A 20,901-nucleotide genomic window follows, 5' to 3' on the forward strand; every position below is an offset into this window, starting at 1 on the left:
GGTTTCTTCTGAAGAATACATAGGAGACATTCAAGCTAGATGAAAAGTCAATGCAAAATTTGAACATGCTATCAGTATTTTAGGATTTGTTACAGGTGGCTACATGCTAAATGGAGGGGTAAGAGAACACAGCATTTCAGGATCTCTTTTGAAAATGCCCTAAGAGATTTGGGCAGCAACACAATTCTGCTCTGCAAAATCATTTCAGTGAAGACCAAAGTTGCTGAGCCTATTTAACATATATTACTGAGTTGCCAACAGTACACTGTGGCCAACACATAAATAGGCCCAAGTGACTAAGGAAAGTTATAAAAGGGGAAATTAAACCTACAAGCATTTTTTTATCAAGATTTTTGTGAGCAATACTAAAATATGTGCAAAATCATTATGTGCTGTCACTGCAGAAAATATATGTTCTTTTTGTACTCAAAATTGTATGGAAAATTTTTCTCTGTGATAGCTGTTTATGGAATTTCTACTGAGAAACCACTTTTGCAAGTGGAATAGTGATGTCAATAGAAATGATGTTCTTAAGTGACTATCTGAGAAACTCATTGAATTTTAGACCTGTTCTGCCCTGAATTTAGTGAAAAATGCTTTTGATGGCAATGCAAAGATAAGCTCTGCTGCCCTTAACATTCACAAAGAATTTTAGTGGGTTTTTTCCTCTGAGAACTTAGATTAGAATTAGTTGAGGACATAAAATGAAACAGCTATAGCAACTTCACTGATTATTTCCCGTGCTTATTTCTTTTTGACTTTGTAAAAAAATAAGGCAATGAAGGATGTAGTGCTGCTGCAGTAATTTTCAACCTCTTCAGCTGCCATGCCACATATCCTAATTCAAATGTGTAGAAACAGAAATTAATGCTGTGGAACATGGAGTATGAGAAACATCCACAAAAAACCTCATCGTTTTGCTTCATTACTGCATTTAAAACTTAAGGGCAAGAGTAACTTTCTGCTGAGTTAACATATAAACTAGATGGCTAAGGTTAAAGGCAGAATGAAAAGCAACTACATATAGCAACTACATAAAGCAACTACATAAAGATTGCATTTCAAATCAAGATATTTTTAATTACATGCATCTTTGCAGAAAAGATATAATTTGGCACAATTACATAGACATTTAAAATTAAAGTTCAGACCACAAAGAAGGTCTCTCCAGAATTAGACCTGTGTAAACTTACAGCTTAAAAAAGAAAAAAAAATAATATGTAGGAGAGAGTTTACAAAGCAATAACTTTCAGTTACACCATTCTGAGAAAATATGGTAAAATGAGGTACTATAGATGAAGACTGTTTCAGATTTTTCACAAAAACTTATACTTAAAGTCACCAGAAATAAGTATAAGCCATCTAGCCTGGCCTTCTTCAGAAAATAAGTCACTGAATTTCACCCAGTTTCATCCAGAGATTTGATATCCACCACTTCTGAATTTCTGATTGATGAAATTCTGTGTATATTATACGTTCAAGAAATGCACATGCTATTTTTCTCAGCAAACCATTCCTTTAACAACATTTCTACTCCAAAAATCACTTTGGATTGTATTACATACAAAGGCTAGGGCCGCCAAGGAACTCCTGTAACAAAAAGTGCCTTAAGCTAATAGGACCTGAAACAGCTGGGCATAAAAATATATTTTCACATGTAACCATGAGTAAAAAGAACACACCATAGTTAGCTGAGGTTTTACTTTAAAATACATGTATATTAAATATTACAGAGTATTTCATTAGCAGTAATGATACTACAATCATGCCTGCAGCATCCCTCATGGTCCGAGTCAAAATTGTCCTCAACTGTTAAAAGTGTCTGCATTTTTTACTGGTTTCTTGACTTGCCCTGCATAGCAAAAGTTAGGCAGTTAACATGGTATTTGAAAGTTCTTTGGTGAATAAGTGGCTACATTTTCTGGTGTTTCCGGTACAGAATATAAAGAATCATAAATCACAAATCATCCTTTCTCTTCAGTGATGTAAATCATTTATGAATGCTTTCATGGGTGCTATAAAAAATAGCATTAGGGCACCCTAATGAATAAGCTAACCCAGTATCAGGAAGAAATCCACTGCCCAAATAAGAGAATGCATGCAGTTATATGAAACAGAGATCTATGGTCCAAATCACCTACAATCTCTCTGATAGCTCCAGAAGTTAAATTTATCCTCAAAGGTTGAGTAAAATTCTGTAGAAGCAAGTGGAAATTGTAACAATGAGGTTTTAAAAGGAAGCCTGAGTGTTTTAAATATAATCTATGTGTCAATTGACAGAAGCAATATAATGTTGTTTGGCAAACAGCATTGGCATTTTCAACAAATGTTGAAGAAAAGTGTATGGTAGTACAGTGATAAATAAACTCAAACCAGTAATTTCTCCAATTTCATATTGTACACAGCCCCAGTGTTTTCTGGGTTCCTAAAGTATATCTTTGAGATAATAAACGTAATTAAAGCTGTATTCTCTATGCCACATTTTCAAATAATGAGGAAAGACGGAGAAGCCAACTTATTAACCAGAAACAAAAAAGAGTTTTGGAAAGCCACTTATCATATGATTCTTATTAACACAGGAAGATTTTACAATGGCTGGATAAATGTGTAAGAAGGGCAGGAGAAAATTCATGTGCAAAGTATGCGCAGCCATTTTAAAAATTACTTTTTCCCAGTTTAGTATTAACTATGTATGAAGCTTAATTTTACATACAAGCCTTGGGAAAAACCTCTGAAGGTCATTTTTGGGGAAACTATTTGTGAGAGTTCTGGGAAACAGTGAAATCTGTTAATGGAAATCACAACAGTTGTCATTTAACACTGCACATTGCAGCAGAAATGGATTTAAAAGCATCGTTATGGGCCATGGTACCACCTGCCTATAATCTATGCATTCCTGCCCTGTGGAAGCCATTAGAGCTTGAGTTCCTGGTGATATATGGATAAGATAAATGAAATATCTTAGTGTGTTGTTTGCACATGCTGTAGTTCAGCATACTTTTAAGAAAGACTCACACTCATAACGCTAGTAAGAGGATCTCAAAAGCTGTGGAACAAAAGTTGTTATCTTGTCAGTAATTTCAATATTAAAGTTAATTTCCATGAAGATCATAAATGGCAAAACTAGGAAGGAAAATTCAGAACCCACTTCCCATGCAAATGAGACTCATTCTTCTCCAATTAGTGTGTAAAAAGGAAGCTGGTTAGCAGAACCTTGCTGGAATTGGAAAATATTCATATAGTTGCTGAAAAACGTCACATTTGCCTTCAAAATGTTCACAGACAGACACTATTGTACCACTGAGCTTTGGTATTGCATGTACCACTTGCAGCTTGTCTAATTGCTAGCTGCAAATTATAACCTTCAGCAACAAAACTATTTGGAAAGACCATGAGTTACGTGGAACCAGATGAAAAACAGCATCATTTTAAAAGCACCTGAGGGGTAAGCAAATGTAGCTATGTTTTACAGTAATTTTAACCAAAAACAGGAGGTAAATTTTTCAGAAAATTGTTAACAATATGTAGTATTCATTTTAGCTACAACAGACACAATGAATAGGACAACATCCACCAATTGTGAACAAATAATGGCTTCTAGTGTAAGCATAAAAGAAAAAAGTATGATAATTTTGGGCACATTGTGTGATAACTGGTGATAAAAAGCAAATATTATAAGGATGACTATGGAATTTAATTACTGTAGACAGTTATCTTGCCCCAGTTTGCATGAAAACTCTCTAACAGCAATTCAGATTGCTGCTATGTTTAAAGGTCCCTTATACTGCCACTAATCCGTTGCAGCAAAATAAAATATATAGTCAAATAACTTTTTCCCCCAGTAAAATGTATATTTAAAGAATTTTCAATCTCCTCTTTAAGTACAATATAAGCCTATTTTGTATCTTCCCCATATCTAGAAGCCCACTGCCTGATTCAGAGAGCTTCTGCTGTTTGTAAGGAGTAAGACTCCTAAATTTATCTGTCTATGCATTAGGTGTCTACATACGAACTTGTGAGAGTCAGTTGCCTAACATAGGCATTTGGTGTCATCGTAGTGACAAGGGGTATTCCCCACCTCTAGCTCCAGACAGATACAGCTCTCCTGTCAATTTTGTGTTGTATCTGGCAGCCCTGGCAGATTAACTGCCAGGTTAGCTGGCAGGCTGGATTTACTACAGCTCCACAGACTACAGCTGAATTTCAGACAGTTGGCTCACATGTAGACACCCAAATTCAAGAGTCCTAATTCCAAACTGAATCCTGTGCTCTGTAAGATACAGTATAATGTTTATTGTTTGTAAACATGTTTTAATAAAGAGCTGATGTACCCTGTAAGTATCCTCCAGCTTGACACAATTTAAAACCAAGACTTCATATTCAGAAGAATAGTCAACGTAACTGATTTGGTTAATTCTACCCCTATAACATTGTTGTTAAACCTGTAGTAAACATAAGGATTCCCTTGAAAATTTGATATATATTTAATGTTGCAATTTATAGAGAGAATTGACTTTTAAAAAATATTACAAATTGCTAGCATATTTTAAAATATTACATAAAATCAAAATAATTTCTGTGCGGCATTTATGTGAAAAGGAGATAAACTACATATTCACTTTTTATAGAAACTATTGCCTTCAGAGAATCAAACCAGCAATGAACCATTTGGCGGACATTCTTGTTTATGAAAAGTTCAACCGAACCACCAACAGTGATTTATGCTATATCGATAGTCACTACTGGAACTGCAGACCAAAGCCCTTCTCTACTACCCTTGTATGATTACATATAAATATTAGCTACACAAGCTAGGTTCCCCCAATGGGTCTAACTATCCATCTCAATTGCCCCTGCAGTTTGAAGTCAATGTGTGTTACGATTCCCTATCAAATATGAAGTGCTTTGTGAGATAGTGTTGGCAACTAGAGCTGAAATCAGCTTTGCCAGAGTTCCAGATGTTTTCACTCCCTTTGGTATGTATGTATGTAATATGCTAAAAAGACTGTTAAATGAGAGCTTATTTACCATCTAATGATGGAAAGCTATAGTCTCTCTCTCTCAATTTTTCTCTTTTGTATAAGGGTATTTCCAATAAGTACTCATGAGTGTCTGCAGTTTCTCATTGTTGCTCTGTGTCAGAGCCACAGGCGTAAGCTTTCAGAGAAAGGTGCTACCTTAACACACACATTTCTACTATTTTTTATCCCTGAATCTGATCCTTGTTATATACCTAATCATATACTCGTTTAATCAGGGGACCAATTTACTGTCATCATGTTATGTTTAGATATAGTCCTGAATATTCAGTACACTCTTACAATCAGTATGAGAAAATGGATATGAAAGAAAATATGAATTCTCTTGGGAGAACAGACACTGAGTGACAGGAATACAGAAATTACTGAAAAACATATATTCAATTCCCTTGGAAACTTGGCCCATTTATTTTCATATATAGTACAATAAATTTTTAAAGCCCTTTATTGCCTGTGCATTCACTGTGGAATCTAGTAAAAAACCAGGCTTATATATTGCAGTTGTCTAATTAATTTTGTCTAGTTTAAATAACTAACTGTGTGAACGTTATCTGAACTCTTGTTCAAATGCATTAACTGTTTGAAAATAATCCTCTCATTCTCTTCCACATCTCTTCCCATCTAGCTCTTTTTTCATTATTATTTAATTGAATTTCCATTTTTCAGCTTTAACAGTTCCTCATAGGAAATTGGATTAACAGTATTCAGATTGTGTTAATGGTCATGTTATGCTTGGTTGACTAAATGTCCTTTAAAATGTTTTTAGTATCACATAGACACAAAGTTTGTACAATATTTCTAAGGATTTGGGGCAAGAAAGGCTATGAATGTCCTGTTTCAATTTAATTTCATTGTGTATGTTTTTACTCCTTACTGTCAATACAAATTTCACTAATTTTTTTAAAACTCCAAATAACAAGGCGATGCTCTAAAGACCTGGTCCCACGCCCAGTAAGTGAACTTGGATTTAATTGGATCGTGAATGGGAGGGATTAGAGGAGTGGGATGCATCTCAGTTGGCTTGACTGACCAAAAGGAATGCTTTCTATTTAATAAACACTAGTGCAAATAACAGATTATGCAACATAGTGTAACTAAATCATTTGAGCACAAATATTCTTGACATTACGAAAAGGAAGAATACAAGAGATTTTATTTTTGCACAGATAAAGTGCAGTTACTTCAGAGAAGAAAGGGATGATTCAAAATATCTAGTTCATAGTTTGTAAAAAGGAAGGACTAATATCTTAATTGCAGATCCTATTTTTAAGAAGTTACTTTAAGAAAGTAACTTTTTCTGGCTTAATATTGGAAAAAAATACTTTAGGCGTCTGTATTTTACATTATCACACATTATTCTGAATTACAGGTATTCCATTTTTCCAGAATTATTTGGTAGTCTGCTTTGGTAGACTGCTGTGTTTGTACCAGTTTCCTAGATGACCTATTCTGTTCGAAGGATGTTTATGATCTGCTAAATTATTACTATTATTACTGTTATATTTATGATTCAATATTAACTATTAATATTGAAGAATAATAATTTAATATATCTGAAGACATATTTACTGTTGTTTGCGTGCCCTGGCTCAGCGTCAGCTCATGTAGTGATAGACAACCTAAATGATAGACAAACTTTAAGTTTGTCTGTGGCTGCTTTCAGTTTCTGCCTTAAGGCTGAGTAAAATGACACCAGTAAACAGACATAACCCAAAATAGCTTTAATCCAATTCTATTGCTTGTCTGACTTATTTTTAACAGTGTAAGAAGCACACGTCAGGTGGAGATTGAGAATGTGATGGGGATGATAAAGTCACCAGCAGACTCCATTATTTATATTTTCTAGCCTCAGAATCATCTGTCTAGGGTGCAAAATTCCTTTCTATATGCGTGTACAGTTGTGTGCGCAATACAATTATGTGTTGCTGTTCACCCTTTCAAACAAAAGAGAACAGTCTGCAAACTACCATACAGGGAAAAAAATCTCTTGTCCAAGTTCACAATAGTTATATGGCACCACAGTTCACCATGATACACTGCAATTAAAAGGGAAGAGAGAAACCTAAATTTCAAGGTCATCCATAATCCTTCCTCCATCAATGTTAACATTTATATAATGTGTGTATATATGTGTGTGTGTGTTTTACTTAATTTTATAGTAAAATGGAAATTCAGGTTATTAAATTGTTTATAGTATCTGATGTATTTGTTGGCTCACTCCTTTTTCATGTCAAATAAGAAATTTGGGAATCTGTCACTAGCTCTTAGATTTTGGGTTGCTCACAAGGGAATAGAAGAAGGGAATAAATCAGTAAACAGAAGGTTGTATTAATCTTACAACCACCTTAAACAAGCCTCACTGAGCAGCTTACTCAGAATGTAATTTTTTTTTCTTTTTTCTGACAGTTTTAAGAAAAGTGACAGGGAACACATGGGACAGAGTATTAAAGAAATTGAACCTCAAAAGGGGAGAAAGTGTTTTATGTTACCTCCTGGTTAGCAGCAGCTAGTTCTTCTTCCAGTGCAGAGACTCTTTCTAAAGAAACCCTCAGTCGTTCCCTTACCTAGAAGAAAAATCAAAATATGTGCAGTAACGTAATTTCTATCAGTCTTTAAAGATTATATAATCTGCCATATGCACTACTGTATGCCTTGCCAGTCTGTTTGCAGGCATGTGTGTTGCATTCTTTCTTGAGACATACTGTGTAGTAAACATTTAAACCTATCTATAGGAAGACTTAACCCATGAAAACAGGTGTCAAACTTTAAATGCCATACTGCTTTTCCACAGTTTGCCTATAATTTTATGGAATACACAGCAAATGCAAATATTGTAAACCCACATTAGGCATAAAAAGAAAGCGTTTTTCACAAGCATCTTTTACAAAGGGTAAGGAAAAAAACCACCTGTAAATGTTTTAAGTCCACTCCATGGAAGATAACTAATCCATTCATATTAATTGAATGCAACAAATTAATTGAAAAAATAACTTGCAGCATTGCCTTCAGGCACACAGACTAAAGATTTTTGACATCATCATGCAGTTTGTTCGGGTTTTGCAAAAAGTCATAAACAAGATATACTCTCATAAGCAGAAAAGACTGCTGTGTTTGTACCAGTTTCCTAGATGACCTATTCTGTTCGAAGGATGTTTATGATCTGCTAAATTATTACTATTATTACTGTTATATTTATGATTCAATATTAACTATTAATATTGAAGAATAATAATTTAATATATCTGAAGACATATTTACTGTTGTTTGCGTGCCCTGGCTCAGCGTCAGCTCATGTAGTGATAGACAACCTAAGCTAGCAATGCAGGTGCCAGCCTCCCAATATGATCAAAGGCAGATCAGACTTAAAGTCATCTTCAGTGCTGTGTGTAGGTGGCTCGCTCTCTTCTGACTATGAAGGGAGCCTATGGCAACTCCTCTCCTAGTCTACACAACTTCATTAGGCACCTCACATTAAATGACTTTACAACCTGCCTAATCAGCCAACACTCACGATATATTTCTATCCCCATTCTAGCTACGCTGTGGTAATGCTGTTCTGGCTGATGATCCATGGATGTTTAAGGCTATTAACAATGTTTGTAGGGAAAGTTAGCATATTCTATTAGACCAACAGATGTAGCTGGAAAACAAAGCAAAACAAAAATAAATCTTTAATGTACAATGAAACATTGTACATTTTCATGTAGGTACTCTTGTTTTCAGACCCTTGACAAATACAGAAGACCCCTGACAAGGATGTGTATGCCCTAATGCTTTAATACTTTTTCCAGTGATACCTCTTAGTCTAATAAATATTACCTTTCCTTACACACTTTATTTTCCATCACTACTGACAGAAGTGAAATTTTGCAAATAGGCTCAGTACATCCCAAGATTGGCTTAGACTTTAATAGACGAAAATTATTTATTAGCAAAACTATAACATAGCATGTACACTAATTTTGTCCCAATTAAACTTTAAAACTAACTAAATCTAAAGATCAAATACATATTCAGGAAATGAACACTGAAAAATAAAACTATTCAGCCTTTCTGACAAATGCAAATCTAGTTGCTTATGTAGTTCTTTTTGAGTTTTTGGTCGTCTTTACATACTTCAGCTCTATTAAAAGAAACAAAATTTGAAAATGTATTTTATGTATTCACATAAATTATTTGAATGCTCTCAAGCAACTATAGTTTTACTATACACTAAACAATGTTGCTAGCCTTAACAGAACAGAAATCATGAGAGAGAGGTGCTCAAAGGAGCAAAAGAAAAGTGAGTTGAAGAGTGTTAAGGTATAAGAAATCCCCAAGACTAGAAAGAATCCTCAATTTTACAGTCCAATTTCTGATTTATTAATTTCCATCTATTCCTTCAGCACTATAAGACTGAAAAAAATCAACTGTTAATGTTCCCAAAGATGCATATTGTATCTTAAATGGACATTTCCTATAGGGTATGACTATTTAATCAATAGCTGAGCTGCCGTAACTGACTCTGCCTGTTCCTCACCTGATGCAAACGAAGTTTAAGCCATCTTGAAGTGGCAGTGACTGAGCCACCTCTGAGTGGCAGTGATAAGAATGAAAATTACTACAAATTTTCACAACTGTTTCAACTGTTTTCTTACACCAGAACAATGGAATTCAGTGAGAATAGGCAATGGAACCCAAAATGTTTTTCCTATTTATTAAATTTTTGTACTTTTTCATTGAAGCTGTATGTAAAACCCTTTAATCATAAAGCTTGCTTTCCAAAATTAGCTACATAATTTCTGGAAAATATGCTCATAAAGCTTCAGGTTTATGGTAGTACATAAGCTATCATCACAGTCATTTTATATAAATTTTTTAGTATTCAATTCTAACACACTTAAAATATGTTAAATTAATTTGAAATATTATATTTTCTAATTCTAATTTATTCATATTTTCCTTCTAATTATATTTTTCATAAAAATACTTCACATCAAATGTATAATGCATCAATTATTCTGGCTATAGTTGAAAAACTGTAATTGTTTAAATAGCTGAAAAACTATTTCTTACTTAATTTGCCTTTCCTTTTTCCTATTTTTAAAATCATATTCTGCTTGAAAACCAGCATTATTTCATGAGTTCTTCTACCAGCTTCCAAGGGCTGCTTGGTGATCTGTTTCCCTATCCAGATGGACAAAATATCCAAGGCAGTATGAGTCCACATCCAGCACTGGCATCTCTCTTCTCTCCCTACTCCTACCACGCTCTCTGCCTTCCCAGGGGTTCCCAATTCTTCTGTGTACCCCCAAACTCTCTTTCTGTATCCTGCTTCTCTTCCCACTACCATTTCTGTCTTTCACTAATTGTCCACTATTGAAGTCCATGTCCCACCAGTGAGGGGTGTAGTCCTGTCTCAAGAGGCCTGATTTCATCCTCTCTAAATACAGTGGGAGCTGGCAGACAACAACTTCTTAATGGAAAGCTCAACCTAGATGTAGAAAATACACAGCAAAATGACAGTCATCTTCCTGGCTTCAGTCCTCTTGGCTGTAAGCACTGCTGAGGGACAAGATGATTGAAAGTTCACGAGACGGTAGTTGTCAATAGCTGAAATGAAATGCAATGAGTTGGTAATTTTACTTTAAATTTTCATAAGTTTCCTGAAACCTCCATGTATTCAAGCCTAAGTGTTTTATAAATGAGAACGCATGTTTTAAAAATATGTTATAAGATGTCTAACACTGGCATTCCCTTTGAATGGTGTTAGAATTTGCAAACCAATCCAGCCGCATTACTGAGGAGGTCACAGCTCCACAAGGAGCTAGAATCAGAAAAATTATCCTTAACCTTTATACACTGCGGCACTGTAGAACTGAATCCTATGGACATTTTAAAGCCTGAAAACAACAATACTTGGAAATAATACACATTTGTTTTGAAGAAAATTTAGGACACACATTTTTACATGGCACTTCAGAAAAAATAGATAGACAATTAATGTCTATATCCTGAATATCAAGCTGTTATATTAAAATCCAATTTTTTTCCTTCTTGTCCCATTGTCAGTAACAACATGGAACAGTATCAGTGTGACACAGAGCAACAGTTGGAAATTGTTTCCTTTGCCTTGCCTTGCCTTCCCTCCCTTGTATGTACACAGTTAATGCACTGCCTTTTTTATAATGACCTAACCAAAATTGCAGTCTGATGGCCCTTATTTGTTGTCTGAATATAAGAGTTGCTAAAGGCACTGAAAGCAACTCTGCCTTGGCACACAAGACTTCTTTTTTCCTTTCATCTGACCAGTGAACAACTAATTCAGATTAATATTTGCCATGGTGACATTGGAAATGTTGCAATTAATTCTTCATGTTCAACCACATATATAGCGGCTGTTAAAGTTGAGAGAAATCTTTGATTCTATCAGTGAAAAAGAGGAAGAGTGCTACATCAGCGCTCTGATCTGAAGGAGAAATCTGCTCTGGTTTACAGCCCAGAAACTGTAACTTTATTTCTCACTTTACATTTCTTTCTCAGTCTTCAATTGATTTCAAAATAAACTTGAGGAAGCACACAAAAGCTGAATAAAGTTTTCAGGTTTGGTCATTCCCGTTCTGGGAAAGAATACAGGCTACAAATGCCATACTAACGTATGTGGTATACGTACATTTTGAAAAAGATTTTACTCTGAGCAATATTTACCAGTTAGTAATTGTATTAATGTTTTTGTGAACTTTGTAAGTTCCTATGAATAAACTTTGAATCGAAATATGGGGCAACAGCCAAAGCGTCTGAAAAGCCATATACAAATGTATTGCAAAGAATTTTTTATTCGATTTCCTCTTCAAATTTATGTTACAGCAAAAAAACCTAAAAGAACCATCCTCATTTCTGAGAGGTGCAGGAAAGGCTGTTGTTCCTGCTCACTATCTTGTTAGAGACAAAGGAGCAGGAACAAATACAAACTATTTTTATCTGATAATTTGTTGGTTTTCATATGATGAATACAAATTAACGATTAGAATATTACATTGTTTTCTCTTTTCTGGAAGTCAAAGACAGTAGGTGTGTAAATATAGTTCATAGAAGTAAGCATTATCTTAGTGAGATTGTGTTTATCACTTCAGAAGTAACATACTACTTAAATTTCATATGGTCCTTCAATGTATTTTTATTTTCTTAGGCACTAGATAAAGCTTTACTAAATAACGTTTCATAAAGACAGACTAATCAGATGTCACCTGATCTATCAGAACATGCTATAATATGCATTTTTAAAGGACAGATTCCCACTACAATGCCACAGACACAGCAGAAAAGGGTTGCTCTCTCCGTGTTAGAGGGTGTATCCAACATGTGCCCAGATGACGGGGTATTCCTCCGGCTTTTAAATGCAACCACATTATCTTGAAATGTAACATAGTCAATGTCATGTTAGCACTGCTGTCGGTGCAAAATATCACCCATCTTTTTCTGTCTCCTAGCAACTGCTTCCCACTTTTTTCCTTGCTGTCAAATTCTTTCTTCTTTCTCTCCAGCTCTGCAGCCCACAAAAGCTTTTAAAAAACACTTGCACATGCTAGAACTGAATCACTTTTTTTTCATGAGCAGTCTATTGAATAAAAGCTCTCCTAGCTACCTGCTAATGAATAAAAAGATAGTGATAATGTTGACATGAATAGGTTGTTTTCATTTGCAAGAATATTAGGCATACTTTTCTGCTGTGAATTAACCTTAAGAGAACCAGTGTTTTTTTGCATCTTAGCTAGGACAATAAGACCTGGTAGTTGCTTTCCTCTGTGACGATCAACTGGGCACTTTTCTTAAAAAAATCAACAAAAAAATGGGTTTGGAGAAGAAGTTGCTTCAACCAGTTTCTTCTTTCCAAATGCACATTTTAAATGTTGAACCCAAATTTTAAAGCAAAATAGGAAAAACATCTGCAGGAAAATAAACATGTTCAGAAGTTACAAGTCAATTATAGCTACAGAACGGTATAAATAACCATTTTTCTAGGTTTTGTTTTTCCTGAATTGCATGTAAGGAATATGTACTTCCTGACCTACTCTAAACTCAATGTCTATTCTAACAATGAAGTTAATCGGAGCTTCTATTTTCTATTCAACTCTAATGATGTCTGGTAAATCTCACCTTCATTTGCTGTATTATAAACTATTCCATGTATATTCATATATAAGATCCCAAAATATTTCATAGTGCTGTCTTACATTATTTCTACAAGTTGTCATTGCATGAAATAAAGCAAAGAAAGGTATTGGCTACTTAGCAGCAAGTAAGAGAAGCCTTTGAGATCTGAAGCATTAAGAAGGTCAAAGAGAAGTTTCCACACAGACTATCTTCCCTATGAATACAGCTGCAAATTTCAAGTCACGCAATAGCAAAGGCTATTAGAAATGTTAAGTCAGAATTTCACATCGGTCCCAGTCGTAATCAGTCCTAACCTCTAGTGTTTAAAACTTTCCATTTTTTAACAATGCTCATTGTTTGTGGGACATAACGTAACCTTACACTTCGAAAAAAATCACTGAATTTAACTTTGAACATGAAGAAAATCTGGAATTGGTAGCAGAACTGCCCATGTTGTGTGTTTTCAGATTTCTAAAAATTTTAGCATAATTAGATATATAAAGATGTTTGAAAATATGTATAGCTTCTGTCAAATTAAATTTCTAATTAATAATAATAATAATACCATTAGTGCCGTATCAGTTTCATTTGCTGTGATACAACTCACTCAAGAAGACACGATGAGATTTCTTTGAGATACACATAAAATAGTAAATATTTATAAACTAAATTAACTGTTTCATTATCCCCATGCCCTAAAGTGAAAATTCTCACAAAATACACTACAACTATGCAAGAACAGACTATGAAGACTGTTGTTTGGCACTGCTATGATCTCATATGGATAATGGGGTAAGAATAGCAGCATACTCTTACTACCTTCTACTCACTAAGATGTACCTATTGGGTTCAGCCAAACAGGACTGGCTCTCTAGCATGGGAAGCTCACGACATGCTTTCATTCTATAGGGGGTGAAGGGATGCTGAAGGAGCTGTCAGACACTGAAATAACTGTCAATGACAGTCATGCTTTCTGTGAATAATGCAATCAGGGCCATGATCTCTCTATGGTGGTCTATCTTTTGGACAAAAGGTAAAGGCAAAGCCCAGACTTCATGTAATATATAGAGAGCCAATAGGCTTTTTGAAATAAGTTAAAGTATCATTCCTGGTTCTCCTTATAGTTAAGCAGGCCTCCCTGGAAATATGAACCCTGAATTGATACGTTTTATTTTCCATCTTCCAGTCTGTTTTGTATTTTTCATTGCATTTTGTTATAGTAATGAGGACATTTTTGTAGTTCTTGTACTGTGTATGTAGCAATCCTTGCATGACCAGTCAAGTTTTGTGGCAGAGCTTGTTACAACACCTTGAGATGTTTTAGTGTAGGAAGTGAAAACATGAAAGAAAATTTGCATTGAGGAAGAATGTAAAGACTTCCTTAGGATTTTTGTAAGTTTAAAAGGCAAACATTTTTATGAAAATATCTTGTTATGCTTTTTCAAGGGTGTAATGGCTAAATTATTGGTTTCAATGTCAACATTTTTGTGAAGAAAAAAATTAAAGAAAAGTTTCCATTATTCATTTGCAAAGGGTCATGATACATTTTCAATGCACTTTTGACAGTTTTCATTACTCTTTATCCATTAACGTACTTTGGTTTTGGGTGCATTTTCTGATAGGGCAGTGTTTATTTCCTGTGACATCAGTCTATCATGTATCATGGGGTTTTTTCCTCAGTATTTACTGCAAAGTTCTGCCTTCAGGCTTCCTCAAGCATAGCAGCAGAGTCTGTGGGAGTGAGGCATAACAAAATACAGGAGGATAAGACAGACATAAGTCAAAGGGCGTAGATTGGCTGCATCCGAGGGTGCTGAGGGACTTGATTAAGTCGTCATAGTGAGGCCTTTTTCATCTTCAAAAGGTAATGGCAGTCAGGGGAGATTCGTTATGAGTGGAAAACCCACAAATGTTGTGTCCACCATCAGGAAAGGCAGGAATTATCCTGGGAAGATCCAGGGAAGTACAAGCTGGCCAGTGTTGGGAAGGTTATGGAGCAAATCTTCCTGGAAGTCATTTCCAGGCACATGGACAAGATGTCCTTTTCTCTTGTCCTTTCCAGGATTGTTTTCTCTTGTCCTTTCCAAGATTGTTTTCTTGGAAAACAATCTTGTCCTTTCCAGGCAAAGGACAAGATGGTGATTGGGAAGAGCCAGTATGACTTTATCAAAGGCAAATGACACCTGGCCAACCTTATTGCCTTATGTGATGAGATGACTGGCTCTATGGATGAAGGGAGAACAGTGAATGTTTTTTACTTTGTCTTTACCAAGGCTTTCTGCAAGATCTTCCATTTACCCCTAGAGAAAAGGGTGAGATATGAATTGGGTAAGTGGATTATACAGTGCATAGAAAATTGGCTGGACTGCAAGGCTCAGAGGTTTGTGACCAGTGACACAAAGTCCAAGTGGCATCCTATTACTATGAATGGAATAACCCCAGGCAACAGGACAGGCTTGGGGAAGAGAAAGCAGTTTTGCAGAAAAGACCTAGGGGTGAATAAGGCCAGATGCACAGTTCAGTCAGCAGGTTGAGGGAAATGATTACTCCTCTCCGGACTTTTGAGACTGCATCTGCTTTTAGGCTCCCCGGTACAAGAAAGACACTGACAGACTTCAATGAAGGCCCATCAAATTGGTCATGGGCTGAGCACATGGCATATGAGAAGAGGCTGAGAGAGCTGGCTCTGGTCAAACTTAAGAAGGGAAGGTTCATGGGAGACCTTATTGCTGTCCACAACTAGCTAAACAGAAGATGTGGAGAAAACAAAGCCAGCTTCTTCTTGGAGATGCAGAGTGACAGGACAAGAGGGAACAGGAGCAAGACTCAACAACAGAAACTCCAGCTAGGTATTATGGAAAAAAATATGACAACGAGGGTAGTGAAACACAAGAATAGGTTTTCTGCCTGGAGATATTCAGAAGTTGATTAGACAGGACCCTAAGCAACCTGAAACAGTTGGCCCTGCTTTGAGCAGGAGGTTGAGCCAGCTGTCCTCTAGGAGGTCCAACCTACATTATTCTACTAATCTCTGAATAACTTCAATGAATTTTCATAGGTGGATTAATAGCTTATTTCTGAAGGGTCTGAAACAAATCTAACATATAATTTTTCTGTCAAAGAAAGTGTAGAATAGATGACTGACTTGCCATAAAGGTTTTTAGCACATTTGGATGTATGCAGTCTTTTTTACTTCCATTATTTTTGAATAAAAATCCCAATAGTGCTGACAATGTGTGGTATAATGTGATAGTATTATATTATCAGGTATCTGGATGATATATAAAATGTCTTTGATCCAGTCCTTCTGAAGAGAGATACTATAACAGAAACACATAAATTTATACCGGATTTGTACCTGAAAATAATGTGTGCTAGGTTTATAACAAATTATTTTAAAATCATTTACTAAACTGTTTCCTTGATTGATCTTGGAATGTTTTATAATAAAAATATTATTTATTACATCAAAATAAAAAAGGTTCTACGCAGAGATGAATAGCACATAGGAAAAAGTAATTTTGGCCAATGAATTTTAAAACTTGTTTTATAATGTAATAAATGTCCTGTTAATGTGATTGCAGATGGCTGATTTTTCTACACTGACAATTATCATCACCTGTGGGACAGAGACCCATTATATACATAAGACATGTACCTGTGTCACTCCAAAATTTTTAAATGAACTGAATACTGATTTTAGCCTGTAACATTAAAAAAAAAGTAGAATTTTCAAGAATATAGGTCAAAATATTATACTTAGCTTCAATCTAATTCTGTACAATAATTTTAAAAATGAGATGTAAAATAAACTGCAAAGTACCTAAACACTAAAACATTCACAAAAGAAAATGTGTAAGAAGTACATAACTGCTGAATAATCAGAATCTATTTAAAGTTTAGTTCTTATTATTTCTCATATTTATCCAACACAGTGCCAAAAAGTAAAAAAGCAGGAGAGCTCCCTACTGTCTTTATAGTTTTATCAATGTTTAAAGTGTTGGATAAAAGGTCAAAGCTCAGACCATAAACCCTGTCAATCCTCAAAAGATATTTTTAATCATTCAGGATTTTGTAAGCCTTAATGACATCCAAGAGCTTTTTACAATTAATTGCTTACAGCAGCTAGAAGTCATTATATTCCCTTTTCTAGATTTTCTTTAAATATGCTTTCATGATATGTAACTGAATAGAACATGTAACTAAAGAGACATACCTAACCACAAAATAAGTTTTGATTTGGCATAAGTTCCTTAAACTCATTTAACTTTGAACCTGATAGTTAACCCAGTATGACTCATAACCCACCGTGTTTCACACCTTTATTACCAATGAAAAATAAATATTACTATATAACTACAGCTACCCTTTTCATAAAGCTGTTTCTTTTAATAATAGTTCCTTAAATATAGTCAACTTTCTGAGTATATTTCTGAATTTTAAAAAGTTAAATTTATTACTGTGAGACCATTGAACTGGTTCTACGCAACACAGCTCAACTGTGCAGTCAAGGGTTTCAGATGCTGTGCTGCACAATATCTCCCCTTCTTACCCAACCACCTCAAACAGAGAAGCAACTCAGCCACAGCAATGAGCCCAAGCAAACCAGCCAAGACAGACCCCACAAGGAACTAGGTTCTTTGCTCGTGAGCAATGGTTCTCACATGCTCCTGCATGTGTAGTTTTGAGGTACTTACTAATTCAGATACACCATCTTCTGAGCATATTGCTTCTAGACATGAACTGGATTTCTGAATTCATGTAAGCAATGCTCAAGGTGATACCTCATAGTTGTACAAAGTGTCATTCACACAAAAGAGTCTTTCCAGCACAGGACACATGAGGAATCCACTGGAAAGACCCTCTTAATTAGCATGACTAGATGCAGTTATCATCAGTGGTTTTTATCTTGATTCTGCAAGCCCTTCATTACTTCTGATAACAAAGGATCTACTACTTATTTTAGGTTACCCTACTTGTAGAGGGAACACTGTGCTTATGTAGCAAATGCTAAAAACATTTCTGAAACTTAGGAGGTTTTCCTCCTAAAAATTTTTAAGAGGCAAGTTCCTTTATGTGGTTAGAAACATCTCATTCTGCCTTTTTACTCTGTTTGTGTGTTTTTAAAATTTGAGATACTTACTTACATTTTCTCAGCAATAACTTAAAAGCGTGTCATACAGACAATAAATTCCATGGTGTCATGATTTATTTAGTGCTAAATAGGAGAAGTATGTCTGGTAGGGGTGAGATCTGCTTATTTTGAAAAGTCAGTACCATGGTCTACAGAAGATAGCTAAAGTGACGTGAAGTGCATTACAGCTATTGGTCACACATTCTCATGGATTTCTCTGGACACGTGTAAATGCTGTGAGTACAGGACATATTCCAAGAAGTAAATAAACAATACTGTTGCTCTGCTGCATCATAAGGCACAGTTAAGTAAGTTAAAGAGTGTATTTAGTAAACTTTTTTTCCATACTGTACCTTTTCGTCCAAAGCCTTGTGGTGCTCAAACAGAGATTTCAGAGCTTTGAGGACCTCAACTTCACTGGAAACTCCTGAGGGAGACTGTGCTTGCCGTTTCACCACTGTCATCCTCAGTGACCTTTCATGTCTTGAGACAAGGCACTCCAAATGCTCCAGTAACAGCTATTGGATTTGATATAAAAGGTTATTAATTTTTGTGCACCTAAATGCCATGGAAATACTAACTACAAAGTGCATGGTACCAAATGGCAATTTTCTTGGCAACCTCATTGTAGGAGAGACTGCTGGAATTATTGACAACATTTCATGAGTCTAAATCAGATGGAATAAATAGAAAAATAGGAAATCTACTCATGATTTCACTTAAAACTCTGCTATGAAAAGCGAGAACAACAAATCCCTCAGCATAGGGTCACCTTTAACTAAATTAAGTACATATTTACAATATTATTTGTGATAGTAATTGACGAGCAGTAACAACAAAATAACAACCAAAGCCAGTCTAAAGCATCATGCAAAAATACTAAAGAAGTTTATAATTAATTCACTCTAACTGTAATATATTCTTAATTTATACTGGAAGTTACTTAACAAAATACGTAAAAGTAAACAGTATATTTTATTAAATTTTTAAGACTATTCATTCTAAATGCCACAGCTAATGGCATTTGTCACTATCATGTGCTCTAAAATGTTCATTGTCTCTGTTGTATTACAAACATGATTACAGACAAAAAGGTTTGTTTTTCAGGCTATTGTAAATATTTGTAAAATAACCTGTAAATAACCTATTGTAAAAACATCTGAAAATTATTTTTCATTATTACTCTGAGGCTAAATGAAAAATTAAAATGATACATTGATGTTGTATAGAAAATTCCCCATTCGTCTATACTTTCATAGGGCTCCCATTGCTGTTCTTACTGTCTGAACATTAAAGACAATTGGTTAGCTGTAAGGTTAAAGCAGGGTAGCTAAATTAATGAATCACAATGCATGTTAAATGTATTGTAATTACAACATACAATTATATCTAAGTCATTGAACTGGAAATTTGAAAGTTACATGGATAATTGTTTATTATTTCTCCTTCAATGTGGAATACAGCTGCTATTAGTAAAGATATATATTTATCTGCAATCCATAGTTATTCTCAGTCACATAATGGCCTTTATTGTTACAGGAATTCATAGACAAAGAAGAGCAAAACCAGAGTGTAATCACATTATAGTTGTAATATATTGCTATTACATCAGGAATGATTAGGGTTTGATGTTATCTTTGCTTCAAACATGGTTCTTGTGCCTGGATTTGCACCTGGTTATTATGTTACAATAACTGTATTATTCACAAAAAATAGTGAACACAGGCAAACAATGTTAATACATTAAGAACTGTAATGACTCCAAGCAGTTCAAGAAAGGAGGGGTTTTCTACTGTTTCTGAATTCAGTGATGGCGTGTATTTATCGAAAGCAAACGAGCAAGAAATTCACGAGCTTTGTCATCCGATCCCCGTAGGGCTGACAGCAGATATAGGTGGATTTTTAATTATTTGAGGCAGTCCAAAGTAACAGGCAAATTTGAAGAGACCTCTTCATCATAGAGGCATCAGGAACTCAGTATGGGGCTGTGGTAAGTTTGTAACTCAGATGAGACCAGTATAGCTTCCAGATACTTACAGAGTATTTCTGTTCATAGCAGTACTTAAATACACAGTTAATTGCTATCATGACTAGAACTGAATTTCTGAATTTTGGTCTAAATTCATATATCTTCATTATTTTTCTTGGCCATCTAGTTTATCTTGGAGATAGCTGGAGGAAAGTAAGTCAATAGTTGATTTCTAATGCTACAACCTACTCTCTGCCCCATCTCTCCAAAGAGACTGTGTGGCTGCAACATTTCCTTCTCTCTGCAGCTGGACTCTACCCCACTCGGTAGCCCTAGGGTGGCCAGACTCTGACTCTAATCTATGCTATGGACTTACATTTCTCCACAGTCATTCCCACTTGCCAGCTGATCCTGTTAGAGCATGGCTCATCCTGCTCTGTTTTCTGTCTTGTCTGCCTTTCTTTATGCAGAAACTTTTCAGTGCATCATAGCTACCTCTGGAACAGTCTAAATCTGGTCCAAATGCTATTAATTTGTGGAGAATTGGGAAAAAAAGGAAAATGTTGAACCACAGTTGAGCTTTCAGCATGGCCATTCCTTCCATAAGTCTGTAGTTGTCCGAAGCT

At 35.2% G+C, this 20,901-nt stretch overlaps 1 protein-coding gene across 1 annotated transcript in view; it reads right to left on the minus strand.

Annotated features, from left to right (window-relative positions):
- Positions 1 to 20,901, minus strand: part of PPFIA2 (PPFI scaffold protein A2) — a 358,129-nt gene that overhangs the window by 105,755 nt on the left and 231,473 nt on the right. Inside the window, exons 5-6 of the mRNA XM_075496320.1 lie at positions 18,660 to 18,824; positions 7,529 to 7,603 (exon numbers count right to left, since the gene is read on the minus strand). Coding sequence (XP_075352435.1) covers positions 7,529 to 7,603; positions 18,660 to 18,824 — 240 coding nt within the window. The remainder of the gene's footprint in view (positions 1 to 7,528; positions 7,604 to 18,659; positions 18,825 to 20,901) is intronic.

The sequence above is a fragment of the Mycteria americana genome, chromosome 1 (assembly GCF_035582795.1).
Source record: "Mycteria americana isolate JAX WOST 10 ecotype Jacksonville Zoo and Gardens chromosome 1, USCA_MyAme_1.0, whole genome shotgun sequence".
Taxonomy (NCBI): Eukaryota; Metazoa; Chordata; class Aves; order Ciconiiformes; family Ciconiidae; genus Mycteria; species Mycteria americana.